The 18,004-nt window shown below is 49.4% G+C and overlaps 1 protein-coding gene across 2 annotated transcripts; it reads left to right on the top strand.

Moving 5' to 3' along the window:
• The first annotated feature begins 2,341 nt into the window (after window positions 1-2,341).
• Alas1 (5'-aminolevulinate synthase 1) lies at window positions 2,342-16,397 on the top strand. 2 transcript variants are annotated; one of them, XM_051140579.1, is made up of 11 exons: window positions 2,342-2,494; window positions 3,274-3,493; window positions 6,765-6,998; window positions 8,111-8,260; window positions 8,614-8,836; window positions 10,525-10,709; window positions 11,345-11,524; window positions 12,013-12,177; window positions 13,515-13,783; window positions 14,491-14,653; window positions 16,112-16,396. In XM_051140579.1, the coding sequence occupies exons 2-11, from the start codon at window positions 3,295-3,297 to the stop codon at window positions 16,270-16,272; spliced, it is 1,929 nt and encodes a 642-aa protein (XP_050996536.1). In that variant the 5' UTR covers window positions 2,342-2,494; window positions 3,274-3,294; the 3' UTR covers window positions 16,273-16,396. The 2 variants fall into 2 exon arrangements, with proteins under 2 accessions (XP_050996536.1, XP_050996537.1); XM_051140580.1 differs by lacking the exon at window positions 2,342-2,494 and having other exon boundaries at window positions 3,276-3,493; window positions 16,112-16,397.
• Window positions 16,398-18,004: the final 1,607 nt, after the last annotated feature.

The raw sequence follows: 18,004 nt of genomic DNA, 5'->3' as shown, positions 1-18,004 counted from the left end.
CAAAGCCAGCCAAGTTTAGAGTTCGTGTCTGCTCCAGTACTCAGCTCTCCTCCTAATTACCAGCTCCCAAAGACAGCCAGGCAGCAGCCATTATGATCCCATTGCCCAGATAAGGAGAGCGAGGCCCAGACTAAAGCAATCACTACTCAGCACAAGGTCTGAGTTCTGTGCTCAAGTGCTGGCCTTCTCTCTCTTCTGATGGGTGCTACCCCTGAGCCAGAGCCTATCCTGGCATGCTCACATTGCCACTATGGACTCCGGCGCTTCCTCCACAGTCACACTTACCTTGCCAGTCTCACAGCTAACTGGGGGATGCAGAGGGCATCCAGAAGTACCTGGGCAAACCATCCATCTTTACCATTCTGGACTTTGTTCTGTTTATTGATGTCCAGCTGGGAAAGAGGCAACCAGAATGGTTCTTTGCCCCAACTGTAGGAGGGCAGCTCTTGTTGGCCTGGCATAGGTCCAGCCTAACCCAGTCTGGGGCAAGCTGAGAAGGGTGTGGAATGAGAAGGCCAGGTTGGCATTCCTACCAGACTGCCAAGCCCTCCCCTCCCCCCATCAGGTGAGGCCTCAGGAGCTGGAAGGACTCAGCTCTGAACTCCGGCTGATGGACCAGCCTGCCTGCATCTCAAGCTTCAAAGGCATCTTAGAGCAAAGACAAACTAGGTTCACTCCTGTTTATGAGCACGTCTGTCTCTCAAGGATTGGGCTATGGCCCGCCTGTAACCTTAACTACAGATGCTTCTAGACTGCCTGTTCCAGGAAACGGCAACCGTTGTCTTTGTTTCGAAAAGTTATAACCATCTTGCAACTTTACCTTTGTTTCAGAAGGCTGCGATGTCTATCTGTTGTCATGACCACGTTATGACCGCCTTGTAATCATGCCTTTATTTCAGGGGGTGTTATGACTAACTTGGTATGCTTATGTTCTGCTCCGGTCGCCCTGCCTATTTTTTCCTGCAAAATCCCCCATTTGGAAACCTCCTCTACCCCTGAGCTATAAACATCTTGTATTCCTCATGTCCAAAGCTGACCTCTTTTTTTTTTTTTTTTTTGCTTTGTTTTATTTTTTCGAGACAGGGTTTTTCTGTGTAGCCTTGGCTGTCCTGGACTTGCTTTGTAGACCAGGCTGGCCTCAAACTCACAGTGATCTGCCTGCCTCTGCTTCTGTCTCCCAAGTGCTAGGATCAAAGGTGTGTGCCACCATGCCCGGCCAATGCTGACTTCTTAAAGCCTGCCTTATGGGGGAAGCAGTATGTGTACAGGAATAAAAACAGTTTGCTTTAATTAATTTGGCTGTGATGACTTTGGCCAGTGATTTTTTTTTTCCTCTCATCTTTTGGATTAACACAGGATGCAGTACTAAGCCCTTTAATTGCTGTACGTCATAGACACCAAGGACTTTGGACAATGATCCATAAAATATAAAATCAAGAGCTGATTAAATGTTGCGGCACATGATTTAACCCTGGCATTTGAGACGGAAGCAAGAGAATCTGGGAAAGTTTGAGGCCACCGTGGCCCACAAAGAAAGACCCTGACTCAACAAAACAACAAAACCAGTGTCAGGGATTGGAGAAGACCCTGGGCTCAGTCCTCAGTGTTGTATACTCCAGGCACGGAGGCTCATCCCCATAATCCCAGCACTGGGGAGGTAGAGGCAGGATGACTACAAATTCAAGGTTGACTACACAGGAACTCTGAGGCCAGTCTGGATTGATTACACGAGACCTTGTCTCAAAACAAAACCCAGAGCAATAAATTATAGCTGTTAAATCCTGTGTCAGGCTATGCTGTCATGTCACTCTCGTCATCTGGGTGACTAGAGCTGTGGAGCTATGGGCTCCATCAGTCAGTTGCTCTGTTCTCTTTTCTTCAATTTGGACCAGAACGTGCCACCGCTGAACTCCCTTCTGCTGCTATTTCTTCAACCCGATGTCCGCGGCCCCTTAGCACATCCATACAGTAAAGAAGCCCTGTCATCGCCGAAAACAAAGCCTCTCGTTGATCAGATCTTAAGACCGTGGCTCAAAACCCCTTTTTCTATGTCCAAAAATCCCTTTTTCTAGCAGGTAGGTTCCCGGGTGGTTGGTTTACGCCCTGCCCTCAGGGGGGTTGGGGGAGGGGCCCGACACAGGGTTCTGACGCTCAGGGCTTTTCAGGGAAAGTGACAGAGGGCCGAAAGTAAGGGGTTCAAAGAGGAACTTGCTCGTCCACCACCTTGCCCTCCTGGCTTCGCCTGCCTAGGCCAGAGACACAATCCCACCAACTTGGAGCCGGGCCCACACAGAGGGACCTGCAATCCTGCCTCGCCGACTCCGGTGCGCGTGCGCGCGGCAGGCCGCACCCACGGCGCATGCGCAGCGGTCACTCCGGCTCTATATTAGGGCCACAGCGGTCGCGGCCTGAGGCTGCTCGTGGACAAGGGCACTGGTTCGTTTAGCGTCCTCCGCTCGAGTGCCCACCGCCGCTTCGTCGAGAGCCCGCGCAGGTGAGGGCCGCGCTTGGTGGTCACGGGAGCCGGGCGCGCCTCGCCACCGCGGCCACAAGCCCCATCCCCCTCCAGCCCCCACCTTGGCTCTGAGTCCATCCTCCACTCTTTACCGCTTGGGCTACCTCCGACTCCCCCATTCCGTCCCTTTCTGACATTCGGCGTTTGACAGGACTCCAGAATCTCCCTTGTACCCTTTTCTTTCTCGTGCTTCTGACCCTAGAGAACCCATGACTCACTGCCGACCCCCTTCCACCAGCCAGACTCTCTGGGCTGTCTGGCCCTGCTTCTGTCAGCCCTGCCTTTAACCCTTCTTTCTGCCCCCTTTTTCAGGCATGACCTTGGCTCGGGGGACTCAGGGCTAGCCTAGACTCTTCCCCCTTTCTCGAGCTGTTAGGATTCCAAGGAGTTCTCCCAACCTGGATAGGTGACAGTGACTTCTCGGCTAGCCTCACTGTTGCCCCTGGGTGTGGGCTAAGGTGTCCCACCTACACAGCGCCCCCTCTGAGGAGCCAGCCTCATGCTTCCCGCACCTGTTCTGCCTTGTCCTTCGTTCCTTCCACACCCTTAGTTATTAATCGTCCTCATTTGCTCTGATGAGTTGCTTTGCAGGGGGCTTTTCTATAGCGGTGGAGAACGAAGGAGTTGGTGACCTGGGTAGTGTGTGGCTACTAGCCCTTTACTGAGTTCCAATGTCCATGCTGTCCTTAAGTTTTTGTTTTGAGTGAGGTGTGTATCCGGGCCTCCCTTGACATCAGCCATCATGGATTCTTCCACAGGATCCAGCACACTTTGCAGACATGGAGACTGTCGTTCGAAGATGCCCATTCTTATCTCGAGTCCCTCAGGCCTTTCTACAGAAGGCAGGAAAATCTCTGTTGTTCTATGCTCAAAACTGCCCCAAGATGATGGAAGTTGGGGCCAAGCCGGCCCCTCGGACCATGTCCACTTCAGCAGTACACTGCCAGCAGATCAAAGAAACCCCTCCAGCCAATGAGAGTAAGTAGCGTTAACAGTGAAGATGTCCCCCTTGGTGGCGAAGGCCGCTCTGAGGAAGGACTTACTCTGTCAGTGTATGGGGAAGGGGGTCGGGGTTCATCTTGTGTAACTGCCCTTCTGACTCCTGAGTTAGGAGCCTCTAATGCTCCTGGCTTTAAAACTGAACGGTGCCGGTTTCTGGATTGTACGTCAGATCTAGATCTGCTGGGCTCTAGCATTTCCTCATTGTCTGGTACAAGTGCTCACTTGTGACCTTTTCCTCAGTAAAGATTTGGCCTTTGGCTTGTAAAGGGATACTTTAAAAAAAAAATCTGTTTAGTATTTTGAGGCAGGGTCTCTCTTTGTATCCTTGGCAAGCCTGGAGTTCACTGTGTAGTCTGGGCTGGCCGTAAAGTCATGACTCCACCTCTGCCTCCCAAGTGCTGATATCACAGGCCTGAGCTACTGCTGCCAGTTTAGGTCTTGTTTATTTTTTTTTATTTTTTATTTTTATTTATTTATTTATTTATTTATTTATTTTGAGGCAGGCTGCCCTGGACTTGCTTTTGTAGACCAGGCTGGCCTCAAATGCACAGAGATCTACCTGCCTCTGCCTCCTGAATGCTGGGATTAAAGGCATGTGCTACTATGACTGCTGGGGGATGGTGCACTCCTTTAATCCCAGCACTTGGGAGACAAAGACAGACGGATCTTTGTGAGTTTGAAGCCAGCCTGGTCTACAGAGTTAGCTACAGGACAGCCAAGGTTACATAGAGAAACCCTGTCTTGAAAAGAAAAAACAAACAAAGAAAAAAAGGTATGTGTCAGCATTTGGGAGGCAGAGGCAGGTGGATCTCTGAGTTTGAGGTCAGCCTGGTCTACAGAGTGAGTTCCAGGACAGCCAGGGCTGTTACACAAAGAAACCCTGTCTCAAACAAACAAAAAGCTGGGTGTGGTGGTGCATGCCTTTAATCCCAGCAACCGGGAGGCAGATCGTTGTTAGTTTGAGGCCAGCCTGGTCTACAAAGGGAGTCCAGGACAGCCAGGCTACACAGAGAAACTTTGTCTCAAAACAAAACAAAATGTGTAAGAGTGATACATACATGCATGCCTGGTGCCCCGGGGCAGGAAGAGGGAAATGGAGTTACAGATGATGGTGAGCTGCCCTCTCAGTGCTGGAAATCGAATCTGAGTCCTCTGGGTGAGCAACAAGTGCTCTTAACCAATAAACCGTCTCTTCAGCCCCGGTTGTTGGGTTTTGTTTTGTTTTGTTTTGTTTTGTTTCTCCTACCATTTTAGCTTTTTTTCCCCCATCAGTATCTCATATTATAGCTAAGATTGCCCTCCAGCTTGTGGCAATCCTCCTGACTCAGCCTTTTAAGTGCTAGAATCGTAAGCATGCACCACTACATTGCCCATCTTAATCATTTAAGTGGATGATTCAGCAGTATTGCATACATTCGTGTTATTATGTCACCAACACCATCCAATTCCAGAACTTTCTTCACTAAACTAAAACATCCATTAACCATTAACTTCTGTATTCCTTCCCCCAGCCCCTGGCAACCACCACTCTGCTGTCTGTCTTTCTTTGGCTTCAGCTATAGTTGCTTTACATAAGTAAGGCATGGTGTTTGTTAGTGATTGCCAATGCATGGATCCATCTCATACAGATAAGCTTTTTTGTTTGGTCATTGGTTTTCGAGACAGGGTTTCTCTGTGTGGTCTTGGCTGTCCTGTAAACCAGGCTGGCCTCACAGAGATGCACCTGCCTCTGCTTTCCTGAGTGCTGGGATTAAAGGCGTGGACTGCCACACCCACTATACAGATAAGTTGTTTTGTTTTTGTTTTTGTTTTAAAGATTTATACAGTGTTCTGCCTGCATGTAATTCGTGCACACCAGAAGAGGGCACCAGATCTCATTATGATGGTTGTGAGCCATGTGGTTGCTGGGATTTGAACTCATGACCTTAGGAAGAGCAGACAGTGCTCTTAACCTCTGAGCCATCTCTCCAGCCCTAAAGATAAGTTTTAATGAACAGAGCAGAGCTGGTCTTCACCAAGTTCTCCCAGGAGAGGGCCTTTTCAGAGTCCACTTAATCCTGGTGAACATTTCACCTTCCAGGCTTCTCTTCAGTGTAGGCCTGTAGGAAAGGAATGTTTGTTCTGTAAGTAGGCAGGACTTAGTCCTTCGAAAGACTTCCTGTCAAGAGCTAATTGTCTTTTCTCAGAATGTCCATAGCAGCCATGTTTTGAGTTAGAATGTTTCTTTTCCTCCCGTTGTCTAGACTTTCCATGACAGATCTGCATTACTTGTAAAATTAAGTTAATTTCAAAATAACATTTTTTGGAGTCAGGGTTCAAGACAGGGTTTCTCTGTGTAGCCTTGGCTGTCCTGGACTCACTTTGTAGACCCAGAGTACCATTTCTTGACTTCCTTTTATAGAACATGTTATGGAAACTGTATTGAGACACCTTATCCAAGTTGTAGAAAGAGCAGCCCGTGACTCACAGGAGTATTCCAAAATGATGAAGGAAGACATTTCTAGAAGGAATGTGAACATTGCTTAAAAGGCCGAGGAGTGCCTGGAGCTTAGAACACAGATCCAGCCGGCTAGAGCCTTTGATGATCTTAGATGAGAAAGCAGGTGAGCTGTGTGAAGGCAGCTGCCTGGCTCTTCTCCACACAAACTGATAGTCTGAGGACAATTTGAAGATCTAAGTGATAGCCTGCCTTCTCCCCCACCCACCCAGAAGTATTTTTAGAACTGGCTGAGTTTTATTAGGAATCTGTTTAGAAAATAGGAAGAACAAATAACTGTGTGACTGCTCCCGGTTGCCTTGGAGAGCATTACTTCCCTGACCTATGCTGAGTGTCCATGGGGTAGACAGTGATCCATGTCAAGAGCTTTTGGGGCTAAGTGCACACATAAACCCAGCACTTAGGAGGCTGAGGCAGGAGGATGGCCAAGTCAAGCATCATGGGCTACATAACAAGACCCTGTCTTAAACAAATGAAAAAAGAATGTTGGGTTGTCTGAAAATATAAAATAATGTTCTTGATTTATAAGGAGAATTCTTGTGGGTTTGAGAGGTAACTGGGATGGGCAAATAATTCTTTCAAAAGACCACGGTTATGGGGGGCGGTGAGAAAGGGTGGTAGCAGGGTTTAGCAAGGGTGTGGTTATAGCTAGAACAAGTATAAAGTTTGAGGTGATAAGGGAAGGGTTTGACTTGCTTATGTACTCCACGAGCAGGTCTCATGCCTCATTCTTTCCATTTCCTTCCTCAGAAGAGAAAACTGCCAAAGCTACAGTCCAGCAGGCTCCTCATGAGTCCCAGATGGCACAGGCTCCAGACAGTACACAGCTCCCGTCTGGACACCCGTCACCTGCGACAAGCCAGGGCTCTGGGAGCAAGTGCCCTTTCCTGGCTGCACAGCTGAGCCAGACAGGCAGCAGTGTCTTCCGCAAGGCCAGTCTGGAGCTTCAGGAGGATGTGCAGGAAATGCATGCCGTGAGGAAAGGTAACAGCAACTCCAGCCAGTGGAAAGAGTGAGGTGGTCCACGGGGCTCCTGAGACCCTCCAGTTTCCATGGGAGCTGTTAGTAGGTCTGCGTAGTGATAGCGTGAATACCTTCCTCTTTCAGGGCCAGAGAGGAAGGAAAGTCCTCAAGCTATACAGCCCAGACCATATTGCAAAATGTGGCGCTTGCTTTGTGGTGAGGGTGTAGGAGGGAGCCAGCTTCCCAGCATGCTCACTTTCTGGAAATAACCTGTAGTCTTGAACAGATAGCAGCATTAGTTTTTCTCCTGAGTCCTTCCTACCCTTCGGCAGAATAGAAAGTAGAACTCTCGTATTGCTGCAGCAAGTGCTAGCCTAGACTCCCAAGTTGTGTGTCCTGCTGATGGCCATGGAGTGACAACCCTAACCCCATCTGAGCTCTCAACAGCCCCTAAAGGCTTCAGCATGCTGAGAAATTTCTTGTTGTTTTTGTTTTTGAGACAGGGTTTCTCTTGTAGTCCTGGCTGTCCTGGAATTCTCTTTGTAGACCAGGCTGGCCTTGAACTGACAGAGATCCACCTGCCTCTGCCTCCCGAGTGCTGGGATTACTGCTGCTCGCCACCATGCCTGGCTCATGCCGAGCATTTTCATGAAACAGGCAATAAGCTATGGTTTGGTTTGGTTTTGCTTTGAGACAGGGTCTCACTCTGTAGCACAATCTGGCCTCAGATTTACAGAGATCTGCCTGGCTCTGCCTCCTGAGTGCTAGAGCTAAAGTCATGCACCAACACACCCAGACAATAAGCTAGTTTTGGGGGAAAAATGATTTTAATGCATGGATGTTTTGCCTGCATGTATATCTGGGCACTGAAGTGTGCCTGGTATCCAAGGAGGCCAGAAGGGGGCATCCGGTCTCCTGAAACTGTAGTTAATGGACAGCTGTGAGCTGCCATATGGATGCTGAGAATTGAACCCCGGTTCTCCAGGAGGGCAGCCAGTGCTCTTAGCCGATGAGCTATCTCCTGCTATGCGCCTCTTCCCCCCATAAGCTGTTTTTGACAGTATGCTTAGAAATGTGGTGAACTAAGAGTGAAAGGCTCATCCACCCTCTGGGCTTCTTATCACTTCTGTTAGAGGTTGCCCAAAGCCCAGTGGCCCCCAGCGTGGTCAGTGTGAAAACTGATGGGCAGGATCAGAGCCGACTGCTGAAGAACTTCCAGGACATCATACGACAGCAGCGGCCAGAAAGAGTGTCTCATCTTCTTCAGGATAACTTGCCAAAATGTGAGTCTTGTTGTTTGTGAGTTATCTGTATGTCAGATGAAATGTGAAGTGTGTGGTGAGGCGGTAGTTGAAGCCCGCGGCCCTTGCTTGAGTACTGTTGGGCTCAGTGGCCATGCGTGCTGCTGGTCATTGGCCTTCCGTCTTTATTACCTGTCGCCTATGCACTGGACAGCGGGCCAAATACTTGCCAAGTGCAGTCTTGTTTACCCATCACAGTCTAGGGCATCATTCTAGTCCTGGATATAGTGCCATTAAATGGCCAAGCTGAGATTTGAACCCAGGTCCATCCCTCCCAAAAAGCCAGATATGCATCTTAAAAAAACTGTACCATCTTCTGTTTGTTTCCATTCTAGCTGTTTCTACTTTTCAATATGATCATTTCTTTGAGAAGAAAATTGATGAGAAGAAAAATGACCACACCTACCGAGTGTTTAAAACTGTGAACCGGAGAGCACAGACCTTCCCCATGGCGGATGACTACACAGACTCCCTCATCACCAAAAAGCAGGTGTCAGTCTGGTGCAGCAATGACTACCTGGGCATGAGTCGCCACCCGCGAGTATGTGCGGCCGTCCTGTAAGTAGCTGTCAGTTTTCAGATACCACTGTCATTATTTGGCAAGATATAGATGCTTTATTTAGCTGGATTTTTGATAGGAGACTATTTGGTCACTGAAAGTGTACCACAGTGATAAACTACTGTTCTTCATAGAGCCTACTCCCTCCCTCAACCTTTACAGGGGTTCTGGGCTTGACCTCAGGTTACCGGGCTTTCCCTGCTGAACCATCTCACTGGCATGGTATTCTTAGCCTTTGAAAATCTCTACAGATGATGTCTTGGGCAGAGAGTATCTCAAATACAAAGATGAAAAGGCTATAGAGGAAAGACCTAATGCTGTCCTATGAGCTCACACCCACCCCGCCCCACCCCATGGACTCACATAACATACACGAATACACAGTAAGCACACACACACACACACACACACACGAACACTTTTGGGCTGGGGTTGTAGCTTAGCCACATCTACAAATCTCTGCCTTTTGTAGAGAAACTCTAGTATATAGACGGTGGAGGGGCTATTTCAGTAGGACATGTTAAAAAGGATTAAGGTCCCATCTTTGTCCTTCAGGAGGACCACCATGGCTTGAGAGAGCAAGAGCCTTGCTAAAGGGAGTCATGCTTGAGGTTGGGCAGTAATGTGATGTCTCCTAGTGCTGCGGAGCCTTCCAGAGTGTGCTTTCTCTCATTCTCAAAAAAAAAGAAAGCTTAGTGACTGCTAAATAAACACTGTTGTTGTTGTTTTCTGCCGAGAGTGTGCCTGGGGCCTGTGCTGGGTCCTCTGGAAGAGCAGCTCTTAACCGCTTAGCCCTTGCCATTGCTCCAACCCTAAACACTCACTCTTTTTTTCTCTTCGAGACAGGGTTCCTGGCTGTCCTGGACTCAGTGTGTAGACCAGGCTGGCCTCAAACTCATAAAGATCCACCTGCCTCTGCCTCTCAAATGCTGGGATTACAGGCGAGTGCCACCACACCCAGTTCCAGTTCCTAAATGCCTTCTTAACAATTCTTTTTAAGATTTATGAAGCCAGGCGTGGTGACACATACCTTTAATCCCAGCACTGGAGAAGCAGATGTGGGTGGATCTCTGTGAGTTTGAGGCCAGCCTGGTCTGCATAGTGAGTTTCAGGACAGCCAAGGGCTATATAATGAGACCCTGTTTCTTTTTCTTTTTCTTTTTTTTTTTTTTTTTTTTTTTTTTGAGACAGGGTCTCTCTGTCCTAGACTCGCCACCATGCCCGGCAAGACCCTGTTTCAAAAACAACAAACAAAGAACCCTGAGTTTTCTTGCTTACTTGAGGCATGATCAGTTGTTGTCGTTTGTGGGGTTTTTTGTGCTAGGATTACAGGCACATACTCTATGATGCTTGTTTATGCAGCACTAGGGACTGAGCTCAGAGCTTTGTGTATTCTAAGCAAGCACTTTACCTGCTGAGCTACATCCCCCGTCCCAAAGTGTGCATGTGTGAGTGTGTGTATTGTGTATTCATGTGTGCTATGTACTTGTGAGTGTCTGGTGAGGTGGGTATGTGCTTGGAGGACTGAGGTCAGCATTAGTTCTTTCCTCCATAGCCTTCCCATCTTTGTTTTTGGAGACATGCTCTGCTGCAGTGCTGGGGTTGTAGGAATGTAAGTCTTCTGGGTTTTTAAGTGAGTTCTGGAGATCTGGACCCTGGAATATTGGGATTTTCCTTTTTTTAACAGGGAGACTGTGAAACAGCATGGTGCTGGAGCCGGTGGAACTAGGAATATTTCTGGAACGAGTAAGTTCCATGTGGAACTGGAACAGGCGCTGGCTGACCTCCATGGCAAGGACGCAGCCCTCTTGTTTTCCTCCTGCTTTGTGGCCAACGACTCTACTCTGTTCACCCTGGCTAAGATGATGCCAGGTAAGGAAGCACTCTGAGGCTTCTGCATAATAAGAATATTTGCTACAAAGGCCCATTCCTGTTGAGCCTGACACCCCTGAGTCAAAGCACTGTGCTGAGCACACGGTGCCTGGTGAGCTCCGGCTGGGCACGATCAGTGGAGACACAGGAGGTCCTGTCCTGAAGCTCCTGACGCAAGTCTCCTTCATAGTCTCAGAAGTTCCTTTAGCAAAACTCTTCATTGCATTTAGTTGTATCTTCACTGAGTTTGAAATGAGGTACCCATATTTGCCACTATTACCCATATTTAAAGACAGTTTTTGGCATGTGACATTGTGGCTTTGAAGAGTGTTCTCTATGGCCTTTGTCTTTCGTGTTTCCTGATGCTGGCATGGAAGCCAAGGCATCAGCTCATGGGACTCTGAGGCTTTGCAGCTGAGCTTCATCCTAGCGGTCGTGGGCTGTCTCTGCCTTAGCCTCTTCCCAGAGGAGAAGCAGTCGCTAGTTGCTGCGTCAGGACTTTAGGTTTTTGAGCCCATGGTGTTTTTGTATTGGACATTTTCGAGGTATTAGCAGCAGGAAAAGGTCTGTTGCACCTGTCCAGGATATATTTGTCTTGATGCCTCTGCCACTAAGTAACACTTTCCTCATGTCAGGCTGTGAAATTTACTCGGATTCTGGGAACCATGCCTCCATGATCCAAGGGATTCGCAACAGTCGAGTGCCAAAATATATCTTCCGCCACAATGACGTCAACCATCTCAGGGAGCTGCTGCAAAGGTCTGACCCCTCGGTGCCCAAGATCGTAGCATTTGAAACCGTTCATTCGATGGATGGTAAGTCTATGCAGAGACTAACCTGGAGCCTGAGATAGAGAGCTGGGCTCTAACTGTTTAAAGAGTACGGTGCGTGGGCCCTGGACATGTCACTGGTAGTCAGGCTTCTGCCCAGCTGTGTATGAGGTCCTTACCCAGCTCTGAAACAAACAAAAATGTCATGTTGCTGGTTTTGCATTTTTTCTCTGCCGGGATTCTGTAATTGAGAGACTTTATGTGGATGGGGTAGCTGGGTCTTCTGCTCTGGCTGTTGCTAGGCTGTATGACCTCAAGGCAGACAGGAACTGGGGGAGAAGTTCATTTTCTCTCCAGTACTAAAAGTGACCCCTTAGAATGGACTGTATTTTGAGGCCAGCCTGGTCTACAAAGTGAGTCCAGGACAGCCAAGGCGACACAGAGAAACCCTGTCTCGAAAAACCAAAAAGAATAGACTGTACTTTGCTTTGGCTCTAAGCACTGCTACTGACATTTTCCTTGGCTTTTGTCAGGAGCAGTATGCCCACTGGAAGAGCTGTGTGATGTGGCCCATGAATTTGGAGCCATCACGTTTGTGGATGAGGTCCATGCAGTGGGTCTGTATGGGGCTCGAGGTGGCGGGATCGGTGATCGGGATGGTGTCATGCCAAAAATGGACATCATTTCTGGGACCCTCGGTATGTATGCTTTGTAAGTCCTGTCCTTATACACTAAACTTTGGGTATATAACAAGATCAGTGACTGGCTGCTCTGACTGGCACCTGTGTGGTAAATGAAAGGCCTGGCTTGTTTCTTTTTGAAGTAAATTTTGTTTTCCTGAGGCAGGGTCTCAGTCTGTAGCCCAGGCTGGCCTTGTTTCTGTTCTCAGTGCTGAGTAGGCAGGTGTGTGCCGCCATTTCATCTTTAGTGGGTGTTTCCATCCCAGTGAATGCTAGACCAGCTTCCCAGGATCCCTGGGGACATGGAGGCTCACAGACTCCCACAGCTAAATGTGGCAGAAATTACGTTTCTTGTCATTTGAGCTCATTCCCGCCATAGATGTGTGTGACAGAAGCCTTCACTCTGCTGCTGAATTCAAAAGGAGAGAGAACCCCAGTGCTTTTCTAACAGGCCCTGGGAAGCGCCATTGCCCCAGCGAGCCCGGCCTGTTCCTCTCCTGCCTGGCACCCTGAAGCCTGGCCTTCAGCCCTGGCTGCGTAGCTCACTGGGTGTGCAGTGACCTTCTCATGCCTGTTTTTGTTTGTTTGTTTGTTTTGTTTCCCCCCCCCCACATCAATATGATAGAAATAGCAATAGGATCTATATCTGAATTCCTGTTGAGAAGATAAATGAGTTGTCTATAGATCATTACTATAGACATTGCTTTTTGTCTGTGAGAATGAATCATTAAGAGGTTATAGAAATTTAAGGGTTTTTTTTTCCCCCCTTAAACATCGAGTAATTGATAAGGCACTGAGATGCCTATATAGCAGTTAGCTGAATGCCAAGCTAAAGCCTACACTTGGTCAAGGATCATCAGGCAAAACCCAGCATCCTCCAGCCCTGGCAATGGGGTGAGAGGTCTGGCTCCTGAAGACCCGGAGATGGCAGGGGGAAAGCCACCTATTCAAGTGCCAAATTCCAGTTTGTGATAGAGGCTTGTTGGAGGTCTAGTACATTGAGCCAGGTGCAGTAATTTTCCACTATAGGAGTTTAAACCTACCTAATCCTCTTGTGGTCAGCAAAACGTTCCCTTTGGAATGCGGAGGTAAGGCTCTTGAGAACCCTTCTGAGGTCCTTAATCCAGAAACCTGAGATACAGATTACACAAGGGCCTTGACCAGAGCTGAAAAACAAGCCCTAACAGGTTCTGAGTGTTTGTATTTACCCAGCAAATGCTAATTGTCCAGAGGTCCAGTTTGCTTGAGTAGCAAGGTTGGCCTCAGAACTACAGCAAAGTCAGTGCCTGGAGGCTGCGCGGTGTCGCTCATGTGTCATGTTGCCTTTGCCAGCCTAACAGAGCTCCTCCTCCCAGGTAAAGCGTTCGGCTGTGTTGGAGGGTACATAGCCAGCACAAGATTGCTGATCGACACCGTCCGGTCCTATGCTGCTGGCTTTATCTTCACCACCTCCCTGCCACCCATGCTGCTGGCTGGAGCCCTGGAATCTGTGCGGATCCTGAAGAGCAGTGAGGGGCGTGCCCTTCGCCGCCAGCACCAGCGCAATGTCAAGCTGATGAGGCAGATGCTAATGGATGCTGGCCTCCCCGTCATCCACTGTCCCAGTCACATCATCCCTGTGCGGGTAATGGCCTGTTTGTCGTTGACCCTCGGGAGCCTGTGCCTCCACACATGATAGGCCAGTGCTCTGGTTCTACCTTCCTGAAGTTGGGCTTGGGCAGGGTGATTGCGGAGCTGCAACTGGTGCTGGGACTGTAGCCAGCGGCCCTCTGGCCATGTCTCTGTCTTCCGCTGCCTGGGCTGCCCTCACAATAAGAATGAAGTCTTTGAACCCAGGAGGCTGAAGCACAACTTCCTTCCCCAGAGCACTGACCTTAGCAGGGTAAACAAGAACGTGTGTCTGGAAAACTCTAGAAGCCTTAGCATAGGCAGCTGTGAAGTGGGACTTTGCACTTCATAAATTTCAAAGTAGATCTTGCCCTCCCCTTACAAATCCTATCTCTGATGATGTCACAGTTAATATAAGAAAACAGCTAGTGTAGCCAGAGCTGGCAGTACCTCCTGAGAGCAAGGATGTGGGATGGGGAAAGTACCTCCTTGACCGTGCAAGGCCTGGGAGGACAGCCATGTGGCATTTCATTCCAGTGTATCCGTCCACCCTGCAAGAGCTCCCTTGAAGTCAGGTAGCATTTCCTATTTCCCCCAGGCTTGCACACTTAACTATAGTCTGGCCTGGAGCCTGAGCCTCATCCTTGGACACTGTGTTCTTAACTTTCTCTGCCAAATTAGCATGTCTTATTCTCACCCGACTTTTGCTGTGGTGGAACTTAGGTTGCCGATGCCGCTAAAAACACAGAGATCTGTGATGAGTTGATGACGAGGCATAATATCTACGTCCAGGCCATCAATTACCCAACAGTGCCGCGTGGGGAGGAGCTCCTGCGGATTGCCCCCACCCCACACCACACCCCACAGATGATGAACTTCTTCTTGGGTGAGTCAAGGAAGGCCGAGCAGGGACGCTCTACCTCACTTCAACCGCAACCTGGAGAGCCTGCTCAGAGCTCCTGCAAAGTTCTTGGGGTGTTTACCCTCATGCATTCAGATGCAAATTGGTTTCTCTTGTTCCAAGTGGCTAACTGTGCCCTCAGATGCCACATAACAAAACTCTAAAATTAGACAGCAGTGACTCACTTTAAGAGTGTGCACACACACCCATTTGGAAGCTCTCAGGGAGCCTTCTGCACTTGTGTCCTCTCCCGTCTCCTGCATGCCTGCTTGCGGCTGATCAGGGGCTGGAGGCCTCTGACGGCACAAGTCTGGCCTGGTCTCTGGAATCTGCCTCACATTTCCTTGCACTGCTCTCCCTTCCCTAACATACGGCCCTGGAAGCAACTCACTCTGGTGCCTCTGTACTGTTGCCCACAACCCCTGATGTCCATTCCGAAGGCAGAGACTGGGGGCTTTTAGATGTAGCTTGTCATTGCCACAGATGAACTTTGCCCTTTGGGCTCTCCCAAGCTGTCGTAACTTCCAAAGACAGACTTTTTGTTCAGGATGCTCAGGGTATTTTGTTTGGTTTTGGTGCTGGGGTTGAACTTGAGGTCTTGGTACACGGTGTGGGCACTCCCCCCCCACCCCGAGCAACCACCCGCCCCCCAGATACTCAGGTTAGTGTTGATACTGCAGAGCTTGCTGAATCTGGCTTGTGAAGTAAGACCCAATTCTTAGAACAGTGTCATTGAGATTAATTGGTATACCATAAGGATTTACCCTCTTAAAATACAGAATTAAAAGGGTTTTAGATACATTCGTGGCATTGAGAAGCCATCACGTCTGCTTCCGGGACAGTTCTATCACTAAGAATGAAGCTACACTCATTAGCATTCACTTCCCTTCTACCTAGTCCACCCACCAGTGGCTGCTCTTACTTCCTGGACAGTTAGTGTTGGGGAGGGGGGAGGGGACGACCTTTGTGAACGATACAGAATCACTCACTACTGCTTATTTTATTTCCTCACTTTTTTTTTTTTTAAAAGACAGACTCAGCCAGGCGTGGTGGTGCACGCCTTTAATCCCAGCACTCAGGAGGCAGAGGCAGGCGGATCGCTGGGCCAGCCTGGTCTACAGAGTGAGTCCAGGACAGCCAGGGCTACACAGAGAAACCCTGTCTCAAAAAACCAAAAACTAAAAAAATTAAAAATAAAAAGAGATCTGGTTGTGTCTGTAGCCCAGGCTGGCCCAGAGCTCAGGTTCCCCCTTTGCCCTCCTGAGTGCCAGCTCTGTTCTTTTCGTCACCACACAATCGTCCGTGTGGCTTGGCCTCATTTCGCGTATACATTGGTGGATGGGCAGTTGGGTCACCTCCACTGTGGAAGTCTTAGGAGTGATGCCGCTGGGAGCCTTTGGGTGGAGGTTTTGTGTGGACATGTGCTCTGATTCTCCCCCACAGAGAAGCTGCTGGTCACATGGAAGCGAGTCGGGCTGGACCTGAGGCCACATTCGTCAGCTGAATGCAACTTCTGCAGGAGGCCCTTGCATTTTGAAGTGATGAGTGAGCGAGAGAAAGCCTACTTCTCAGGCATGAGCAAGATGGTGTCTGCCCAGGCCTGACCTTGACCTCAGTTATTCACCTAACCCCAGGCCATTACCATATCCAAATATTAGCCAGAATTGTCTTTATATGTGAAATAAATTATATATTAAATATTAAACTATAGTAAAATTATAGTCCTGAAATAAATTCTAGTGTGTTAGGTGTTTCTGCTGTTGACCACTGAATGAAGAGCTAACTGTCATGTGGTCTGCATTGTGGCTGTCCAAGCTGTAATGCCTGCAGGCCTTCTGCTGTGCTTGAACCTGACCAGTGCGGCAGACCCAGCTGGCACCCCAGGAACTGCAGGCAGGGATAACATCTGCTGCTGGTTTCCCCTTAAACTTCCTGCCTCAGACCCAGAAGGGACAGTCAGGGTGCCCACAGTCCTGTACAGCTCTGTCTCTACAGCTTTCTCTCAACCTCACACTGCCCACTGAAAGTCAAGCCTGAAGGAGGGTTGTGCAGCCTGCCAGCTCCTGACCCCCAGTCATGTCCTCTGCAGAGAAGGCGGAGGGCTCTGTGCACCTCCTCCCCCTCTGCCTTTGTATTTGGGTCCTGCTCTTCTTGCACGTTCTGAAGACACCTCTTGTCTTCAGAATGTGACGCACCTCCCTCTGCTGACCCTCTCTCCCACACAGCAGGCATCTCCTATCTGAACAACAAGCAAGCTGTCACCCAGGCTTTCAGCTGATCAGCCTGGCACCTCTGTTCCCTGTGGAGGTTGCTTTTTGCTTGCCACCTTTTGCCTGTCTTACCAAACGCAGCCGCTGCCTCTGCTGCCTCTCATTAGATCCTTCAGTAGTGTGAGCGGTTGGCCTTGGGCTTTTTACAGCTTTCCCATCCGAGTTTAAGCTATGCCAGTCATGGCTCCCAATAGTGTTCCTCCTGAGCTGGGTGCTTCTGTGGATGTTGGTGTTCCTGCTTCCCTCAGTGCCTCACAGTCTCCCTGAGGTCGCCCGGGTGCAGAGGGTGTAGAAAGCACCCTGTCCCCACCACCCCACCCTCCATTCTGCACCAGGTCCTCTGACCATTGGCTCAGGTAATCCGGCCTCTCATCTGCAGTCAGCTCTGTGTTCTCTTACGTAATAGCGGAAAGCACATTTCAGGCCAGGCCTCTGTTGCCCCCACCTGCCTTTGCCTCCTCCATGCCAACAACAGCAGAGAGGCCTTCCAACGCCACAGAGAGCAATGTATGGTGCTTGCTTGGTAGAGTGCTTTCCTAGTACACACAAAGCCCTGGATTTGGTTAGCAGCATCTCATAACCCAGGCATCACTGGTGTCACACTCCTGTAGCCCCTGGGAGATGAACAGGCCCTAGGCAGGCTCACTCTCCTCACTTCTGCTTCTGGCTGTGGCTAAAACAATCTCAGATCTACTCAACAGAGACTTTCCCAGGCCTTCAGGCTGCACAAGAAGGCTCTTGCACTGTTGGTGTTTTTCCCCCAGCCCACCAGGACAAAGCCTGCACTTGACTTTGTAGTTGGGGGTCTGTACTGGTTTTTATTTGAGGAGATAAGAGGGACATCATGGTAGAAGCCCCTATCCCCAAGTCAGAAAGAAGTTTTAGCTCAGTGGCAAGCATTTAGACCAGTAAAACACACACACACACACACACACACACACACACACACACACACACACACACACACACACACACACACACACACACACACCAGTAAAAGAGGAAGGGGCCATACTTCCCTCATGGCATACCCTGGAGGCAGGGGTGTGGGAGGGAGCAGGGCAAC

This window comes from Acomys russatus, chromosome 32 (genome assembly GCF_903995435.1).
Source record: "Acomys russatus chromosome 32, mAcoRus1.1, whole genome shotgun sequence".
In the NCBI taxonomy this organism is placed as follows: domain Eukaryota; kingdom Metazoa; phylum Chordata; class Mammalia; order Rodentia; family Muridae; genus Acomys; species Acomys russatus.
The sequence above is the reverse complement of the archived record's forward strand: the minus strand, read 5'-3'. Positions and strand labels throughout refer to the sequence as shown.

Excerpts from the sequence above, each read along its gene's own strand:
- Alas1 (XM_051140580.1), top strand. The coding sequence starts at position 3,295 with ATGGAGACTGTCGTTCGAAGATGCCCATTCTTATCTCGAGTCCCTCAG. Across the intron at positions 11,525-12,012 it reads AACCGTTCATTCGATGGATG|GAGCAGTATGCCCACTGGAA; the intron begins GTAAGTCTATGC and ends GGCTTTTGTCAG. Across the intron at positions 12,178-13,514 it reads CATCATTTCTGGGACCCTCG|GTAAAGCGTTCGGCTGTGTT; the intron begins GTATGTATGCTT and ends TCCTCCTCCCAG.